Genomic DNA, 18,596 nt, shown 5'->3' on the forward strand with positions numbered 1-18,596 from the left:
TGAGGGCAGTTCTCTCTTCTTCATAGGCATGAGTTTCTTTTCCCCCTCACTCCAAATAAACTTTGGTTGGACTCCTTGGGGCTTCTTGAATATAACTCTTCTGCATTAGTGCTGTTCAAATCCTAGGATTTCCTACTACTCTGCATAGGCTTCTAAATGCCATGGAATGTGACGCTAAGCAACAAAGGACGCACACAAAAAAAGTGCATAGGCGTGTTGTAGCGGTGCATGCTATGTGCACACATTACAACCACAAACTGCGCAAATTACAGCCCCAACCTGAAAAAAAATCATAGGGATACCCATAGCTGGAGCACAGAGCTATGTAGGCCAGATTGCTTACCCTGCTCCTACTAAGCTAGCCTGCTAGCCTCAGGAGGATGCTGTCCCATAAAAACTCTCTCGAAATAACATTCAACTACAAGTCTGATGAGCTTCTGTAAATGGAATCGGGGGGGGGGGGGAGGATGCCATCTTGTCCTATGTCCCAGGCAGTCTCTAAAGCAAGGTAATGACTCTATTCCAAGGTAAGGACAAGAATATTGACCGAAGATTTACAACTTGTTCTTTTCCAGCCCACCATCTCTTATGTTTAACCCTGTAACATCAAAGAGGAGTGAAAATACAAGCTGTTCTTGTTACTGCTCTGAATTCCTTTGCAGTGCTGTAGTGCTATGCAGTAATGGAAGAAATGCTGTAAGAGGAACAAGTACCGTATGCACTAATGATTCCAAAACCAGGTCCAGCCATTTTATTTATATATATAGTAAAAATTAAGAAAAAGAAGGAAAAAGAAGAGCCGAGTGATTATAAATGGTATCAAAACAATTGGGATATTTATTTTAGTCATTGTAACTTTGTGGGTGGTGGGAAGTATATCCACATCTATTATGAAATTGAAAATAATACATCTGTAATATTATCTTTCGTCATCATAAAAAAATGGTCTGAATAAGACGATCCCCCTGTTCCCTATATAAAAAGAGGAATGTGGGCGATGTGGCTAAAATTTAATGCAGTGAAGCAGAAGGGAATGGTGAGTTGTAAGCCAGAATGTCCCCAGTTAAAATTTCATCTCACTGTGAACCTATCATTAGAATAAGCAACAGCTATTAGTTAATCCCACTGTATGGAAGGAGAAATAACTGGTTAAAAAGCCACTAATAAAAGGTGAATGTGTGCATGGAGTTGAGGTGCTGGTTTTGGTTTCGTGTTTGCCTACTTTTCTTTGCCTGTTTAAAGCTTGCAGTTATCTTCTGTTTTAAGTGTGGTCAGACAAAACTTACACTATCAGGCACTTTAGCCAAGCTGCAATCCCTCAATCTCAGCCTTCCATCTGCAGTATGGGGTGGGGGAGGGAATACTGGCCTGCCTTAACGGGTCATTGGAACTAGTGCTGTGCCAAATCCTGCCCCCTATTTTGGGAGACCTTTTCTCTCTTGCGAAAGAGGAATTGGTTGGGGTTTTCTTGCTTCTTTTGCAGGGAGGGGGTAATTTTGGAGAATTTTCTCCTTGGGGCAGGGGACGGTGTTTCCACATACATAAAGTATAGCTGGTTGCGGAGAGGTCTTTTTTCCATTTTTTATTTTAAAAAAACACACAACAGCCCCGGCACTTAGAGGAGCTGCAGTTCTTAGTGAATGCGTATTGGTGACCATGTGACCTTGCCATATGACTTCCAACAGGCATTCAGGAAGAACTCTTGGGCTCCTGCAAGTGCTAGGGGTGTTTGTTTGTTTTAAAATAGAAAATAGAAAGAAGGCTCCTTAAAACTATGTGCACTTAAAAAGATATGTGGAAACCCTGTCCTCCTCCCCAAAGAGAAAATTCTCCGAAATTCTCACCTCACCTTTCGCCAGAGTTTTTGTTTTTCCCCCCACCCCCCACAAAATGCTGACAATGGAATAATCACAAATTTCAGCACAGTACTAATTGGAACACTCTGAACACACTACATAACATAGGAAGCTGCCTTATACTGATTCAGACCTTGGTCCATCTAGATTTGTATTGTTTCCTCTGAAATGCAGTGGCCTTCCAGGGTCTCAGACAAGAGTCTTTCCAGCCCTACCTGGAGATGCCGAGAACTGAAGCTGGAACCCATAAAAGCACAAAACTGTGAAGTTACAATGATAAAAAGACAAAGCATGCATTTGTTTTCCAACTCTCTTTATCTCTGAGCTTTTCTACATGAGCCTGTTAATTGCTGTATCTACTTTTGGTTGAGTCGCAAAATTGAGATCTGAGCTCTACAAAAAGAACTTTGCCTTTCCTTCTTTTCAGCTACATAATCTTTATGCGGCACTGTGCTATAGAGGAATATTAAGAACATAAAAAGTGCCTTGCTGGATCAGGCTGAGGCTCTGTCTAGTCCAGCACTCTGTTCACACAGTGGCCAATCAGGTATTGGCCAGGAACCCCCAAAGCAGCACACAGTGCAACAGCACCCTCCCACCCATGTTCCCCAGCAACTGGTGCATATAGGCTTACTGTCTCTGATACTGGAGGTAGCACATAGCCATGAGGGCTAGTAGCCATTAATAGCCTTCTCATCCAGGAATTACAAAAAGTAGGAAAATACATTTTCTTATCATTACATCAATATTAAACCATTACAATTGCTGTGCTGTTCTTTCCTCCCCTTTCCACAAGAGCAGGTGACTGCCAAGTTTCCTTCCCACTCCTTCTGTGGCTGGGTAAACCTTTTCAATCAATTTGTCTCTGCCTCCACAGGAGCCTGGGTCAGCCGCCCATGGGAACAAATGAAATTGCTCTGGATAGGAAGGTGAAATAAAGAACAGTGCAATTTCATGCACCCGATGGAAGAAGATGAAGTGGAGGCTGCTGGATGGTGAGGGCCCAGTGAGCAGCTATTGAACCCCAGAAGTTAGCCCCAAAGAGAAGGGAACGAAAGGGAGAGACAGCTTGAGGTCAGAGAGTTGGGGTTTTCCATGCCTGTTTCAAGTTCAGTGGAGGCTGGTGGCTCCTATTTCTGGGGCTAGGATTCAGCACCTTGGATAGTTCCTTTAGAGTTCTGTTTGGTTCTGACTGAAACCAGAGTGAAACCACTCCACTGAAACAGGAGCCCCCAGCCTCCACCATTCAAGTTTCTGCTAGAAATGGATGCGAGGAACAAGTGACCTGAAAAAGAGTAGTGGGTCTCTCTTGTCTTGAGGGAGTCAACTGATCCCATCTTCCACAAATGGTCATCAAAGTCAATTAGAGTTTATTCAAGAGTTGCTTTTAATGCCGCTATAGAAAGCTTCCTAGAGAGGAAATAATCCATATCATAACCATGGATCAGCACACCTTGGGAGGGGTTCTAGAAGACTTCCTCTGGACAGCACACTTTTCAGCAACCAGCTTGTGAGGTGTCCATACTTCTGTTGAAAGGATTCAGTAAGGTGAGGTAAATATGAAAATGTAGAACATGGCCAATGATAAGCGTCTCAGAGGTACTTAGTCACACAGGTACTCCAATCCTAACTTTATGAGCCCTTGAAGAGTAAAGCCAAAAAGCCCCAGTGTCTCACCAGAGAACATCAGCACAGTGAGCATCCAGTGGGAGCAAAATTCGTGATCATATCCTGCTAAGGCATTTGCTGGCAGATTCTGTTCTTTTAATTTCAAAGGCAGATGAGGTATGTAGTTGGGAGCCCCAGTATCTGAGGAAACCATTAGTTTAGTGTTTGGCACTGTATTTGCAGTCAGGGTAGCGGTAGGCAAAACGGGAATCACATGTCTGCAGAGGTTTCAGAGTCTCTACCAGCACCTGAGCTGCCATGATAACCTCTTGGACAGGGAGAGAGCTGTCTCCACAGACGTCTAGAGCGCCGTCAATCTTCTGCTGCACAGGAGGCAGAAATGTTCCCTTTAAGAGCTTAGGCAGAAGTCCCTCACACACCATGGTGAGGCTCTGGGTATGCCTGGTGGAACTGCAGGAGGGAAGCACAGACTGGCAATCTGTAACCAAGCAGCTAAATATGTCCTTATGTTTCTGCTGTCCGTCCATCAACTGGCTCCCTAACAGAAAGTAATGAAAATGCTTGGTTACAAACTTATTCATGCATTTATTTATTGCACTTTTAGACTGCCCTAATAACCAAAGCCCTCTGGGTGGTAGTCAGGTAAATTAAATACATAAAGTGCACAACAGCAATGCAATGTAGCTATGAGAATAATACACCATTTGATTAAAACAGGATGAATCCAGCACCAAGGGGTTAAAAATAGGGCTGTGCACAGCAGCAGCAGCCCAACTTGCCTCAGAAGCCATTTTGGAATCTCCTAAATGCCCCCAATTTAACTCGGGGGACTTTGGGGGTTTCCCACCTCATCTTGGCACCAAAGAAGAAGCAAGTCCCCCCCCCCCGGAGGTCGGTCTTGTGGGTTCCTGGGTGCCAGCTGGTGGCCAACATCCAGGAAAGCTGATTCCAAGACCATCTGGGAGTCCATTGGACTCCCAACTACCCGCTCGCAGCCATCTTCCCCCTCATCCCCTCCAAACCTGGAGCCACTGTTGTGACTTACCATTAAATCACATCCTCCTCTCTGAGAGCCAAACCATGATTTAAAGCTAAGATCACACAGTCTCTCTGTTTTTACTATATCTATGGTTACAAACTACAGCAGCCATAAATGGGAAATGGCCCTTTACAGCTGCAATAGTTGCGGCCATAGGTATAGTAAAAACAGAGAGCCCCCATCATCTTAACTTTAAATCATAGCTCAGTTCTCAGAGGAGAGGACACAATTCAAAGGTAAGTTCTTGCAGCAGTGGGAGGTGACCAGGGAGGATGAGGAAGGAGAGAGAGGTGAATCCAGTGAGTCCAATGGACCCACATGGATTCATGGCTGGCTTTCCCAGGTAGGTAGACAGTGGGGAGCAGCCCACTATTGCCCTGAATCAGCCTGAGGCACCCCGAGGACTTTGGTCCCAATCCACTTTGGCCTCAGGGTGTTTGGGGCCAACCTGACACCAGCACAGGTTTAGGCCAAGGTGAGCTGAATCGACCTGTCTCAGCTCAGGTTCAGGGATTCAGCCCAAGGCAGTGCACAGCCCTAGTAAAAAGCAATGCAGCACATAATAAAAATAGCAGCAAATATAAAACAGTGAAAAGATCTAACCACCCTAAAACAATTCCTAACATGCTTGGCAAATGTCATCACCTAGTGCCCAAAAGGCCATAGGCAAATGTTAGCTTTGTACATTTCTGCACTGTTTTAAATTGAGACCGAGAATATTTTGAAGTCTATTGGGGTACAAACAATTCAACACTTTTCTGATCCCTCCAAGGGAAGAAGTCATGAGTTAGAAGAATAGTTTTATCCTGCCAGTTCCCTGACAAGTCCTCCACTTCCTCCTGTCTTTGCCAAAAAAAAATCTCCCCCAATGTAAACAAACAAACAAAACCTCCTTGTATATAGAAAGCTAATATGTCTGAAAGAAAGGTCCCAGTCATCTCCTCAATATACTGACTTTCCACATGCAGGGATGTATTGAGCAATCAAATGTGGGATAGTCCTATGAAGTCTGTACAGTGTGTCATATTTCTCAATGTTGGCATTTATGTATCATTTTTAAATTAAATCTAAAAGCATTGCAGGGTCTGGTTTATGTTTCAAGAAGAAGTTGAAACCTATAAAATGGGGATAGGGAACGTGTGGCCCTCCCAACGTTGTTGTGCTGCAACCCCTATCATCCTCACCCTTGGCTATGTTGGCCAGGGATGATGGCAGTTGCAGTCCAACAATATCTGGAAGGCCAGACGTTCCCCTCCTCTGCTATAAAAAGTATGGAGAAAGTGAGTGCCACCAGTCACTCCTTCGTGAAAATCGTTTGAGCCTGCAACACTTCCAATATCTTGTGGGATAGGTGGGTTTTCTTAGTGAACCATTTCCAGATGCTTTGGCCTACAACTCCCATCAGTCTTAGTCAGCATAGTCAATGGTGAAGGATGATGGATGTTGTAGGTCAAAGCATCTGGAGGGCCACAAGTTGCCCACCCCTGTTCTAAAAGGTAGGGTATAAATCCATAAGTTGTTGTTGCTTTGTTAACAACAACAAATGTCTGACTTTGCTCCAAGTGGGTATATTTACAACCTGCACATTCTCTTTTCAGTACTGGAACAGTATTCTGCCGATATACAGAAATGTCTCCCCAAGTCCCATATCTACATATTGTTTTATATATGGATATCCCACCTAAGTTCAGTTGTGTGTTTTAACCCCACAGCCACACAGAATCCGACAGCTCAGTATTTGTGTACAGACTGCCACAAATTGCTACCTCTCGTACTTTTAATTAGCTGATCTACCATCAAATGCTTGAAGCTAAAGAACAGGTGAATAAAATCTAATTTTCGCCCTGCCTCATCCCTTCTTGTGACAGATGCTTATTCAAAGATGAAGCTAAGTACCTTCTTCCTGCTTGTCAATGACTCCCAGTGTGCTGGCATCCCGAATAAACAGATGTCCGTCACTGAAAACGCCAAATGTGCCAGCATCGACACGGGTGAAGTAGAAGAAATAATGCAGGTCGTTATTGCTCATGGAATCAATAATAGCGAGGAGCTGGAGAGCGAGGTCGGCTGCTATGTCAGGAGATAAGCCGTAAAATTCCTTCAAAGGTCTGGTGCTGGTAGTGACAATCAGCCGGCCACAGGACCCCAAGTATTTTGGAAATGGCCACCCTTCTGCTCCAGGGAAGATCTGCCAAACAGGGGACATGCAAACTGTGTCCGTGATGATGTGGAACTGTTTATACCATGATATGCATATAGAGTGCATCCCCTTTTTAAAAAAGCTTCTTCAATCTTGCACAACTAATTGCTAGATTGTTCTGCACTAATTTCTGGGGAGAGTACTGAAGGATTGTGATGTGTGCGTTTTATCTTTTGTTTGCTGAATAAGTATACCGCAAGTGCATTCACAGCTACTTCACTCCCAATGCAACAGCAGCACTCCTGCAAACTCCGTCCGTCAGCCAGCCAGGTTCAAAGCTGTAATGCTGCTTCTCTCTGGGAAGCCAAAATTAAACAAACAAACAAACAAACAAAAACACACCGACCCCCTTACAGGCTTCTGGACCCACAGCTCATGTTCAGAATGGGCAAACTAGTTTCACAGGCTCCTTCCAGATATAAAAATACATCTATTAGCATTTATTGACAATGAAGAGCCAGTGTGGTGTAGTGGTTAGAGCGTTGGACTGGGATTCAGGAGATCTGAGTTCTAGTCCCCAGTCAGCCATGAAATTCACTGGGTGACTTTGGGCCAGTCTCTGACTCTCAGCCTATTCTACTTCACAGGGTTGTTGTGAAGATAAAATAGAGAGAACACGGATCGTGTATGCCACCTTCGGCTCCTGGGAGGAAAAAGTAAGATATGAATGTAACAAATCAGAAAATCCCTTCCTCCTCCCCCAGAGGAAGACTGTCGTGGAATGATATAGCAATCTCATAACTGAACCCAAGCCCCTCTGATTATGTATGGAAAGTTTCACAGCCTAGCGCTCAGATTGGGCAACCCATTTCCACAGTCTCCTCTCAGCCTGCACAAAAGCAGCTGCTGACCATCAAAATGGATGCGCTCTTGATGCAAGGGTGAGTAACTGGTGGCCCTCCAACGGTTTTGGCCTGCTACTCCCATCAGCCCTAGCCAGCACAGCTGGAGGGCCACCAGTTGCCCACTCCTGCATTAAGAGCTGATCTGCTCATCCATTTTGATGGCCAGCCTTTCTTGGAGTTACATATTTCTGGTGGTTATCGTGGGTGTCCCCTCATAATCTTAATGCCCCCTTTCTTACAATCACATTTTTAATTGGATGTTTTAAATTCTGAAAATTTTATCAGTGATCTCAAGTAAGTATCAAAACAGCATGGTTTCCTGTTTCATACTCTAGTCATCCATCTACAGCACAATCCTTCACCTGCCTACGAAGATGTAAGTAATAGGATTGCAGCCATAGCCTAGTCATAGTCCTGCACTCACTCAGCTTCAGCAGAGGAAAGAACAGAAGCATTCATTGTTGCATATTTGGAGGAATATGAGTGAAATCCCCTGAAGTGTGTTTCCGAAATGCACTGCATGGAACAAATGTTTGGGGCACTTTGAGAATCACTTCTCTCTTGTTTTTATGTCACCGCCATATGATGAGAAAGAGGATAAGGAGCAATAGCAGCTGGTGACAACAGTAGTGAGAAGGTAGACTCAGTGGCCCCATTCAGACAACACGCTAAACCATGCTGCTTAACCACAAAACGGTTAATGGAATGCATTATGCATTCTAGGGCTGTACACGGACCCCCCGATTTGCTCTGGATTCCAATCCACAACTTTCAGATCAGGTCCGCTCCGCTTTGGGGCAATGCGCCTTCAGTCCACTCCGCTCCACGATGGGGCTCCGGTTCAGAGCTCTGTGTTTTCCCCCATAGACTTGCATTGAAAATGTCAAACACCTATAACTTTTTTAGTTTTCATCTTAGAAACATTAAAATGGGCACCATGTGAGAGCTTTCACATAGATCCTTATTCATGCCCATTTTGAAGGAAATCCGATCATGCTCTGAATTTTGGGGAATATTTAAAAGATTTCCCCCATTTACAGAAATGCATGTATCTCCATCATTTTTCCAGATACACACCTGCAACTGGCCACCATGAGAGCTTCCACATACATCCTTATTCATGCCCATTTTGAAAGAAATGTGATCATGCCCTGATTTTTGGGGAATTCTTAACGTTTTAACCCTCAACTATAACCCCAATAAGCAAAACTGCATACATCTCTGTCATTTCTCCAGATACACACCTGCAACTGGCCACCATGAGAGCTTCCATATACATCCTTACTCATGCTCATTTTGAAAGAAATGCGATCATGCCCTGATTTTTGGTGAATTTTTAAAGTTAAACCTAAATCAGAATCTTCCTCTCAGGTAACCACATCAAAAATGAACACAGGGAACTTCAAGATAGAAAATTATTAAAGTGGGTGAGTGTACTGCACATAGCTGTTCATGGGATTATTTATTTATTTATTTATTTAAAGCATTTTTATAGCGCCGCCTCACCATTTCTGGCATCGAGGCGCTTTACAATAACATATAAAAGAATTCCATTAAAACCCTCAACCCACATTAAGACAATTCCATTAAAACCCTCACCCTCAAACCATTAAAAGCCCTCAACCCCAATTTAAACCACCCCCTCCCCAGACTCTTGTGAAAATAAAAATGCCTTACAAAGGCATTTGAAGCAATTGAGAGTGGGAGCCTGTCTAATCTCCAGGGGCACATTGTTCCACAACCGGGGGCCAGACACTGAAAAAGCCCTGGCCCCGGCACATTCCAATTTGTAGCGGAGGACCATCAGGGCACCCTGCTCCTGGGAGCGAGTCTGCCAATGGTGAGACACAGGAGAAAGGCGAGTGCTCAGGTATCCAGGACCCAAGCAATGCAGGGCTTTATACATGGTCAACAAGACCTTGTAGCACACCCTAGCAGCCACCGGCAGCCAATGGAGCTCTTGAAGCACCAAAGTGATAGAAGACCACTTTGGGAGCCCCTTGACCAACCTGGCTGCTGCATTTTGTACAGCCTGTAGGCGCTGGATTTGCTTCAAGGGAAGCCCTGTATACAACAGGTTGCAATAGTCCAGTCTGGAAAGAACCAGGGCCTGGATTGCGGTGGTAAGATCAGCTTCTGACAGAAAGGGGCGAACTTGGCAGAGCACATGTAGTTGATAAAAGCAACTCTGAACCACGGCCCCCACCTGTGATGACATAGTTAGGGACTTGTCAAGAACAACATCCAGGTCCCGCGCCTCAGTCACAATCCTTGGTCGGATTCCTGAAATAGGCAGATCTACGAGCTCCTGCCTCAAATTTGCCAGCTGCTGACCTCGGCCAATCACCATCAGCTAAGTCTTCTCTGGGTTAAGCTTTAGTTTACTCCTAGACACCCAGTTACAGATCTCAGCCAGGCACCAAGACAGAGTAGCAACTGCCTCGCCGAGGTCAGACCCCACCGAGATATAAAGCTGGGTATCATCAGCATACATTTGGTACCTCAGCCCATGGGCTCTAATTAACTCTGCCAGCAGCCTCACATAAACGTTGAACATGAAAGGTGAGAGGATAAAACCCTGTGGAACTCCACAGGGGAGGGCTGTGGGGATAGATGTACAGGTGCCCATGGTAACCACCTGAGCCCTTCCATCCAAGTAGGACTGGAACCAGGCAAGAGCTAGGCCCTCCAGTCCCACCTGGGTCTTCAACCGTCTAATCAACAATTCATGATCCACTGTGTCGAAGGCTGCTGAAAGGTCCAATGACAGCAGGATGGACAGATGACCTTTGTCCATCGCTAAAAGAAGATTGTCACAGACTGCGGCAAGGGCAGTCTCCGTGCTGTGACCCGGTCTAAAACCTGATTGAAAAGGATCTAGAAAATCAGAGTCATGAAAAAACTCTTGAACCTGCTCCAATACCACTTTCTCTACCACCTTACCAAAAAAAGGAACGTTAGAGACCAGTCGGTAGTTTGTCAGCAGCGATGGATCAAGAGTTGGTTTCTTAAGGAGCGGTCGCACACTAGCCAATTTTAGGCAGGTGGGCATCCTAGTCTCCATCAAGGATGCATTCACCACTGCCTTTAAAAGTGGACCCACCACCGACCAAGCGGGGCAGATCAACCAAGTTGGACATGGATGAACAACTCAGACCTTGCATTGCCACGCTTGGGTCGCAATACTTCTAAAAACTTAATTTATTTCATGCCGTCCACTCATTTCAAAGTGCTATAATGTGTTGGTTTTTCAAGATGCACCCACCCACCCACACCTCCATCACAGTTCACACATTCCAGGGTATACCCAGCCAATAATTATAATAACAATAACAATAAAAATACTAATAATCAAAACAACAAGAAGAATTAGAACAAAAACGCTGTCTGACTTTATTACCAGTAAGGGGAAAGTTGATGTGCCCAGTGGGACAGTGGACTGTGCCACCAGTCCTTTGGCCAGTCATGTCTAGGTACCTGCCTTTGAGAAGCCACATCACACATCAACTCGTGCAAATCACTGCCTTCCTTCCACTGTTTCCCCTTTGGAGGGTTCTGATGACCCTCATGGGCACTGGGCAATGGGCACGTCCACATGCCGTACAGCACATCATCCACTTGTACCACATCTATTCAGTTGTTCACCAAGGTTATAGTGGGTACCTTACACTGCTGTGTTGCCTATCTGTTATTTTACTTTGTATATTATTTAAGGTTGTGTGTGTGTTTGCTGGGGCTAATGCTTCACCTGAAAAATGTCCGAGCCAAAGACAAACAAAGAAAAGTTACTAAGTATCCCGTTTTGCTTATTCCCACCACTCCAACATTGGGATTGGAGGATGCTTCGCATAGGCTGATCAGTTATCACGACTGGGAGATGAACTTGTCTATCAATGCTGGAAAAAAGCAGGTTCCCCTCTCCCGCTTTACCCATTCAATAAAAATTAATTGCAAGCAAACCGCATGACGAAAAATTCTGAAAATCGAAATGAATGACCCCCAAACATCAATCTCTAAGCACAGTAAGTTTCAGGGATGTAGCTTTAAAAACAAAGAAGTTATAGGCATTTCTTCACCCAATGCAATTCTATGCGGAAAAATCCAAAATGGCGGGTGGAGCGCCATGAGTGAGCGGATCGCTCTGCAAATGAGTGATCTGTTTCGTGATGATTCACCCTGCCCTGACTCGCTTCACCTCCGCCTTTAACGGAGGTGAAGCAGGCCGCTCTGCTACCGCTTCTACAACCCGAAACGGAGCGGAGCACAGTCCTAATGCATTCCATTAACCATTTTGTGGTTAAGCAGCATGGTTTAGTGTGTTGTCTGAACAGGGCCACTGAGGGATGAGGCCTCTGAGGGCATCTTGCCCAAGTGTCCTCCAAAACCTGGGGCTAAGGTGGGTGCTCAGCACCATTGTCTTGTAAAGTTTGGCTAGTTTTTAACTCAATTGTTTCAAGGATTCTGGAGTCTCAAGTACTATATCTTGAGCACCGTGAACATGAAACCTACTGATTTTCAGCCGATACTTATTCTTGCTCCTGTTGGCCAAAATGACTCAAAACTGGGTTTTGGGACGATGATTTACACTACAGGAAGGTGAATGCATTTATACCTGCAACATAATGGGATGCGTGTTAACTGACAGCGTGTAGAGGAGGCGCAGCTTATCCCGGTCTGTAAAATGGTCCATGAAGATGCTACCAGCATCTGACACTTCTGCATAGCGCCGTACTATTCGGTCCAGCAGCCGTTGTGATGGGCAGCGAAGCATTGCTGTACCCAAGCCCTGAAAGGGAAGAAAGAGAGGAAAGGAACAGTCTTTGGGGACTGTGATAGAATGGACCTGTGCGGCATATGTCCCTATTGCATGCTTAAATGAACGCTAGTTCCCCATTTTAACAGAGCACCTGAAGATGCAGGTACAGAACGGAACTCAGGGAATTTGATGGTAATAGCTTATTATTATTTTTATTAAAATTAGGGTGAAAAGAGGCCTACAAAAGAACAATTATGCACAAGTTTAAAGAAGGCAATTATAAATATGAATAAGCAATTCATAACCTTGATAATGGAAGGAATTTTAATAGAACTAGGACCATTGGGTGGCATGTTTGGGCATTTGCCAGGGCCTCAAAACTAACAAAGAGCCTATCAGCCGAATATTGCTGCCGTTCTTGCTTTGCATGAAGCATCCAGGAAGGTAAGCAGCAGCAAGAGACCATTTTTAGTTTGCACATTCTAACTTCTTCCAGGGAAAGGACTCCGCTGCCCCTCAGCTGAATTTCACAGTCTATTTTAGAATCTGTTTTAATACCAGAAGGGTTTCCAGATACAAAAAATAAAACTAATTTCCTCTTCCAAATATTTGAAACGAATTATTTTTTCCTCTTTAGCTTAACCCAGGTTTTATACAGCTATGCATTGGTGACCTTCTCGAGTTCATTTATTCATTCATTTATTTATTTATTTTACATTTTTATACTGCCCAATAGCTGAAGCTCTCTGGGTGGTTTACAAAAATTAAAAACATAAAAACCATTCAAAATATAAAACAAACAGTATAAAAGCATAATATAAAATACAATATAAAGACACAACCACGATAAAATCAAGCAGCAATGCAGAAATTAATACAGATTTAAAATACAAATTTAAAACAGCAAAGTTAAAATTAAATTGCTTAACTGTTAAAATGCTGAGAAAATAAAAAGGTCTGGTGTCTAAAAGAGTATAGTGTAGGTGCCAGGCAAACCTCTTTAGGGAGCTCATTCCACAGCCGGGGTGCCACAGCAGAGAAGGCCCTCCTCCTGGTAGCCACCTGCCTCACTTCCTTTGGCAGGGGCTCACAGAGTTCTTACTTAAATGACTCTGATGGCTGTTAGCATATCAACTAATACAGGGGTGCACAGCCCCCTCCTGCTCCCCCACCTGTGGCTTTAATTGCAACCCTGCACAGGTGCCCTGAGCCCCTGCGCACCACTGAATTCCCTCCCCCAGCAATCACAATGACAATCAGCAGCAAGGAAGTAGCGATCTGTATGAGGATCTCTGGGATTGCTAGGGGAGTGTTAGCATAGTTGTCTAATGTTAGCATAAGTGTCTCCATTTTTAAAAGGAAACTGTGAAATACACCAAGCAAAATGTCATGATGTCCTGTATGCGAAATGTCTCCTTGAGTGCATCCTTCTTATCTAACATAAACAAGAGCCCTGGCTCCAGTGCTCTGCTGTGTCAAAGTTAACGTCTGTAACTTACTGTCAGGCCAAAGGTATTGTTTACAGAACTGTTTAGCATAATTAGCTATGCCCCAGTGTTATGTTCTGATTGGTTAATGCTGCAACAGGGCCCTGCCCCTTGCAAGCTCAAATACTGTACTGTATTCCCTATGTCTTTTGTCTGATTGCTCCCTTTGAAGAGACCAGGCCTTGATTACTAATCAATAAAGCGCTTTTGAACCCTCTGTCGCTGGAATGGTGGAGTCGTGTTTAAGGGCTGTTTGGATTTCGTCCTTGGGTGAAAAGAACATTGATCTAACAGGAGGGGATGGAGAGGATCTCTGGGCGAAGATTTTCCCAAAGATCTTCATACATATCACTCTTTACCAATCACTACCAGAGCAGAAAGAGCAACCTGTATTAGGATTCTGAGATGAGTGTGTGCCTGTGTGTATGCATGTGCATGTATGCACAGCCCCAACCCCCAAGCAAGCATTACACATGGTCCTTGGGGCCAAAACAGTTGTGCACCCCTGACCTAATAGAATGAAGAAGTCTTCTTTAGTTCCTGAGCCTCCATCTTTAGAATTGGATATTATTATGATTATGATTATTATTATTATTATTATTATTATTATTATTATTATTATTATTATTATTACACCACCCCATAGCAGTAGCTCTCCGGGCAGTTTACATAAGTTTAAAACAATTAAAAACAATATACAAAATTTTAAACCACAAAAACATGCATCATACACAGAAACATACATCTAAAAACAACTATAAACAACTTTATAACCAACTATAAAAACAGACCCAGGATCGATGAAGCTCATCACATATTGCTAAACGCCTGGAAAAAGAGAAAAGTTTTAACCTGGCACCAAAAAGATAGCAATGTTGGTGCCAGGCGAGCCTCAATGGAGAGATCAATCCATAATTGGGGAGGCACCACTGAGAAGGCCCTCTCCCTTGTTGCCGTCTTTCAGGCCTCCCTCAGAGGACGCACCCAGCGAAGGACCTTAGAGGTTGAACATAGTATACAGGTAGGTTCATGTCGGGAGAGGCGTTCCGTCAGGTATTGTGGTCCCAAGCCGTGTAAAGCTTTATAGGTTAGAACCAGCACCTTGGATTGGGCTTGGAAATGTAGAGGCAGCCAATCAGGACCAGTGCTAGACTATTTTGCTCCCTACGCAAGGCCACCCCCCCGCCAAAATTGCCAACTTCAATTTTTAAGAACAGATGTGTTGTAGAAAAAATAAAAAGCTCAAAGCTTGAAACTGCTAAATTTATTTTAAATTGCAAGAATAAGTAATAAATAATAATCAATTTTTGATTATCTTTCGCAAATCCAATGGGGGGGGGTACCCACCGTCTCATGTGGAGACTGAAGACGCCCGGAGGGGTGCAAATGGGGTGCAGAAGTACCACTTGGCCCCTTCCATGCCTGCACGAGGACATCCATGCATGCCCCACGATCACACACAGTACAAGGTTTTACAGGGAGTCCAGAGTATTACTCCTGTGTTTTTCCACATCTCCTGTCATTTTCCTTTCTCCAGAAGAAAAAAAACCATTAAGGGAAAAAGATGGACTAGGTGTGCCAAGCCTTTTGATTCATAGCTCTCAAAGCCCTCTTCCTAGGTGGCAATCTTATACTCAGTTACCTTGGAGTAAGCGCCATTGAACTCACTGAGGCTTACTTCTGAGTAGGCATTTGTATGATCGCCCTTAGTCTTACTAGACCAGGATTATTTATTTTTAAATGAAGGAAATATCTATTACAAACAGCCACTCACTCATTAGTAATACCTCAAAGCAATCACCACACTTCCCTACCCCCCGCCACTCCCAAGTATTTTTCTTAGAATCCAGTTACCCCATCAGAATTATTAACATGGGAAAAATATATACAGCTCTCCAGGAAATGTGCTAGATTCAAGTCAGGAAGCTGTAAGAATTCAAATCTTTTTCATGATAGCAATCTCATGTCTTAATGCTGCTCAGTACTAGAGCAACCTGTGCAGCAGCTCTTGCCCAGTCTGGTGCCCTCCAGATGTCTTAGACTACAACTCCCATACTCCTCAGCCAGCATGGGCAATAGGCTTAGGAGTGGGGGATTTGTAGTGCAACACATCTGAAGTGGGCAGTTTCAGGAAGGCTGCGATATCTCCTCTCTCTTTCTCCACCCCCCCCCCCCGGTGTCCCGCATGATAAGAGTTCAATGTCGTGCTATGCTGCTGCTTGGGCTTCGAAAGGCAAAGAGACTGCAGGCTGCTGCTATTGATTAAAGCCGACTTACCCCGCTCTTTCAAATGGGGGCATGGATTTGCTCTCGCCTTTCACCTCGCTTGCTCCAAACAACAGGGAGAGAGAGGGAGAGGGAGAGTTTTGCTGGGGTCACAAGCATTTCTCTGCTCGGCAGGGCTGCACCAATTCCGGGCATCCCATGGCTGAAGGTGGTGGCCGCCGCCGCCAACCCCGGCCGCCACGCTCAGCCGCTAAGCGTTTTTGCCGGCCGGGAAGAGTCCGCAGCAGCGCTGGAAGCCGGCGACGGGTTCTGAGTCCCAGGGGCTGCGGACCAGGCAGGCCATGCTGTGCCCTTCTGAGATCTGTTGCCCTAGGCTGCTGCCTTAGTCACCTATACGGTCACGCCGGCCCTGCAGCCAATGCAAGCGGGCCAGAATCGGTGTTATATGTTCAAACCTTCTGGTCCCTGTTACCAATCTGGCCGCTGCATTTTGCACAAGCTGCAGCTTCTGAACCATCTTCAAAGGCTGCCCCATGTAGAGGGCATTGCAGCTAGGTTATCCCTGTTCAGATAGGGGCATAGCTGGGCCATCAAATGGAGTTGGTAAAAGGCACTCCATGCCACTGAGACCACCTGGGCCTCAAGTGACAGAGATGGTTCTAGGAGAACCCCCAAGTTACGAAGCTGCTCCTTGAGGGGGAGTGCAACCCCATCCAGAACTGGTTGAACAACCTCCATTATGTGTTGTCAGTGGGGATTAATAAAGTGATAGACTTCTGTGGGTGGTAGATGAGACCATTTAAAGATCCAGCATTAAATCCAGACTACAGGGTCAAACTAAATATTACATTAATTGCATAGTGTGGAGCTGAACATCTACTTTATTTTTACTTGAGAATAAATGTCTACACCACCAATTTGGATTAGACCCTTATCTGAATCAGGATTGTGTGCATTTACTCATGAGTAAAAAAGAATAGGTTCAGCTACAAACTATACTGCATCGTTTGGGCAACTAAAAGACTGATATTGCAACACTGGAAGGATAAACGTTCACCTTTTATAAAGCAATGGATTGAGGACTGAACAATGCTTTCAACATTGGAACAGGTGGTATTCTGGCCTTAGCTAGACCGGGCGAAATCCCGGGGCGAACCCTGGGATCTTCCCTGTGCGTCCACATGACGCACAGGGAATCCCAGGATCAGGGAGGGATCATCCCTCCCTTGCCCCAGGATCTCACCCTCCCCTTTGGGCCCACTTTTTCCGTAGTCTCGGGCTGAGCCCGCAGAACGTGTGGCCCATTGCCATGGTTTGACCCAGCTCCACGCGACTCCTCACACAGGGCGCAGGGTGTGGGGAGTGAGGAAATTAAATTATTATTTTAAAAAGGATCTACCTTTGTGCATGACCGTTCATGCGCTCCTGTTTATTTTTTAAAAAATGGCGGCCTCTCTTCCTGAGGTCGTCACGCCTCACGTGTAAACACGAGATCTTCCCTCCTCCATCCTGGATTATCAGGTAGGTCTAGCTAAGGCCATAGACACCATTCGTGAATGGATACATATATGGATATTTGGTCTGCCTTTGTTAAAGTTATATATAGTTAGAAAGCTATATTTTCAGATAGATGGGTGGATGGACGGACGGACGGACAGACAGACAGACAGACAGCACTTACCCCTAAGGGAAAAAATGAACTTATAGTAAGGTTAACCAACTGGCTGCAAACCAAAATTAACTTATGAGGAAAAAAGCCTCACTGAAAAGAGTGGGACTTACTTCTAAGTAAGATGCATAGGATTGCAGTGTTACATTGGGATCAAACCAATGTTTTCTACTGAAATGCTTGCTGAATATTTTAGAATAAATTTAATACTTGCAGTACAGTCCATTCCTCTGAACATGTTTGAAATTGCATCCATTTCTAAAAGCTCCGAAAGACAGATAATAAGATAGGTGCGTGTATTTTTAAGATGCCTCCACAATTCAACAATCTTATTCCAGGATAATTACAATGAACATGTTCAAAGGCTAAGGAGAATTAGATAGAGAATTCTCTCTGAATGAAAGAATACCCCCACAACACACAAAATCCCAAGAGGCATTATAAAGACATTTTATTTTTGTTTTTCCTATTAGAAAACTTAAGTGGAAAGTCTGGAACTCAGATCCACAATATGTCACAAACAGAAAATAGAATATAATTAGGTTCACCATGGCAAAGATGCCTCTGCAGATTGATAATTTGCAGAGGAAATAAATGACTGGACATGAATGCTAAACGAACTTCCATGTTCAAAGGCAGTATGCAGAGGTGAAAGTGGATGGGACCATCCCTTTTCACTCTCTCTTTCTGACACCCCCTCTCTCTCTTTACCTCTCCCCCCCCCTCCCCTCTTCCTTCTTTCTTTCCTAGCAAATCCCTAGAGGAGGGACAAATCATTCTTGCCATAATCTGCAACCAATTAACAATGTGGCAGCCAATTTATGCAGAACTAGTTAGCTTTCCAAACATATTTAGGGTGACTATATGGAAAGGAGGACAGGGCTCCTGT

General features: G+C 44.5%; 1 protein-coding gene across 2 annotated transcripts in view; it reads right to left on the minus strand.

Moving 5' to 3' along the window:
* Positions 1-2,679: 2,679 nt before the first annotated feature.
* Positions 2,680-18,596, minus strand: part of DIPK2B (divergent protein kinase domain 2B) — a 43,037-nt gene continuing 27,120 nt past the window's right edge. For both annotated transcript variants that reach the window (XM_063126559.1, XM_063126558.1), the window contains exons 3-5: positions 12,182-12,355; positions 6,421-6,712; positions 2,680-4,023 (exon numbers count right to left, since the gene is read on the minus strand). In XM_063126559.1, coding sequence (XP_062982629.1) covers positions 3,683-4,023; positions 6,421-6,712; positions 12,182-12,340 — 792 coding nt within the window. In that variant the 5' untranslated portion in view covers positions 12,341-12,355 and the 3' untranslated portion in view covers positions 2,680-3,682. The remainder of the gene's footprint in view (positions 4,024-6,420; positions 6,713-12,181; positions 12,356-18,596) is intronic.

The sequence above is a fragment of the Elgaria multicarinata genome, chromosome 5, assembly GCF_023053635.1.
Source record: "Elgaria multicarinata webbii isolate HBS135686 ecotype San Diego chromosome 5, rElgMul1.1.pri, whole genome shotgun sequence".
Lineage (NCBI taxonomy): Eukaryota > Metazoa > Chordata > Lepidosauria > Squamata > Anguidae > Elgaria > Elgaria multicarinata.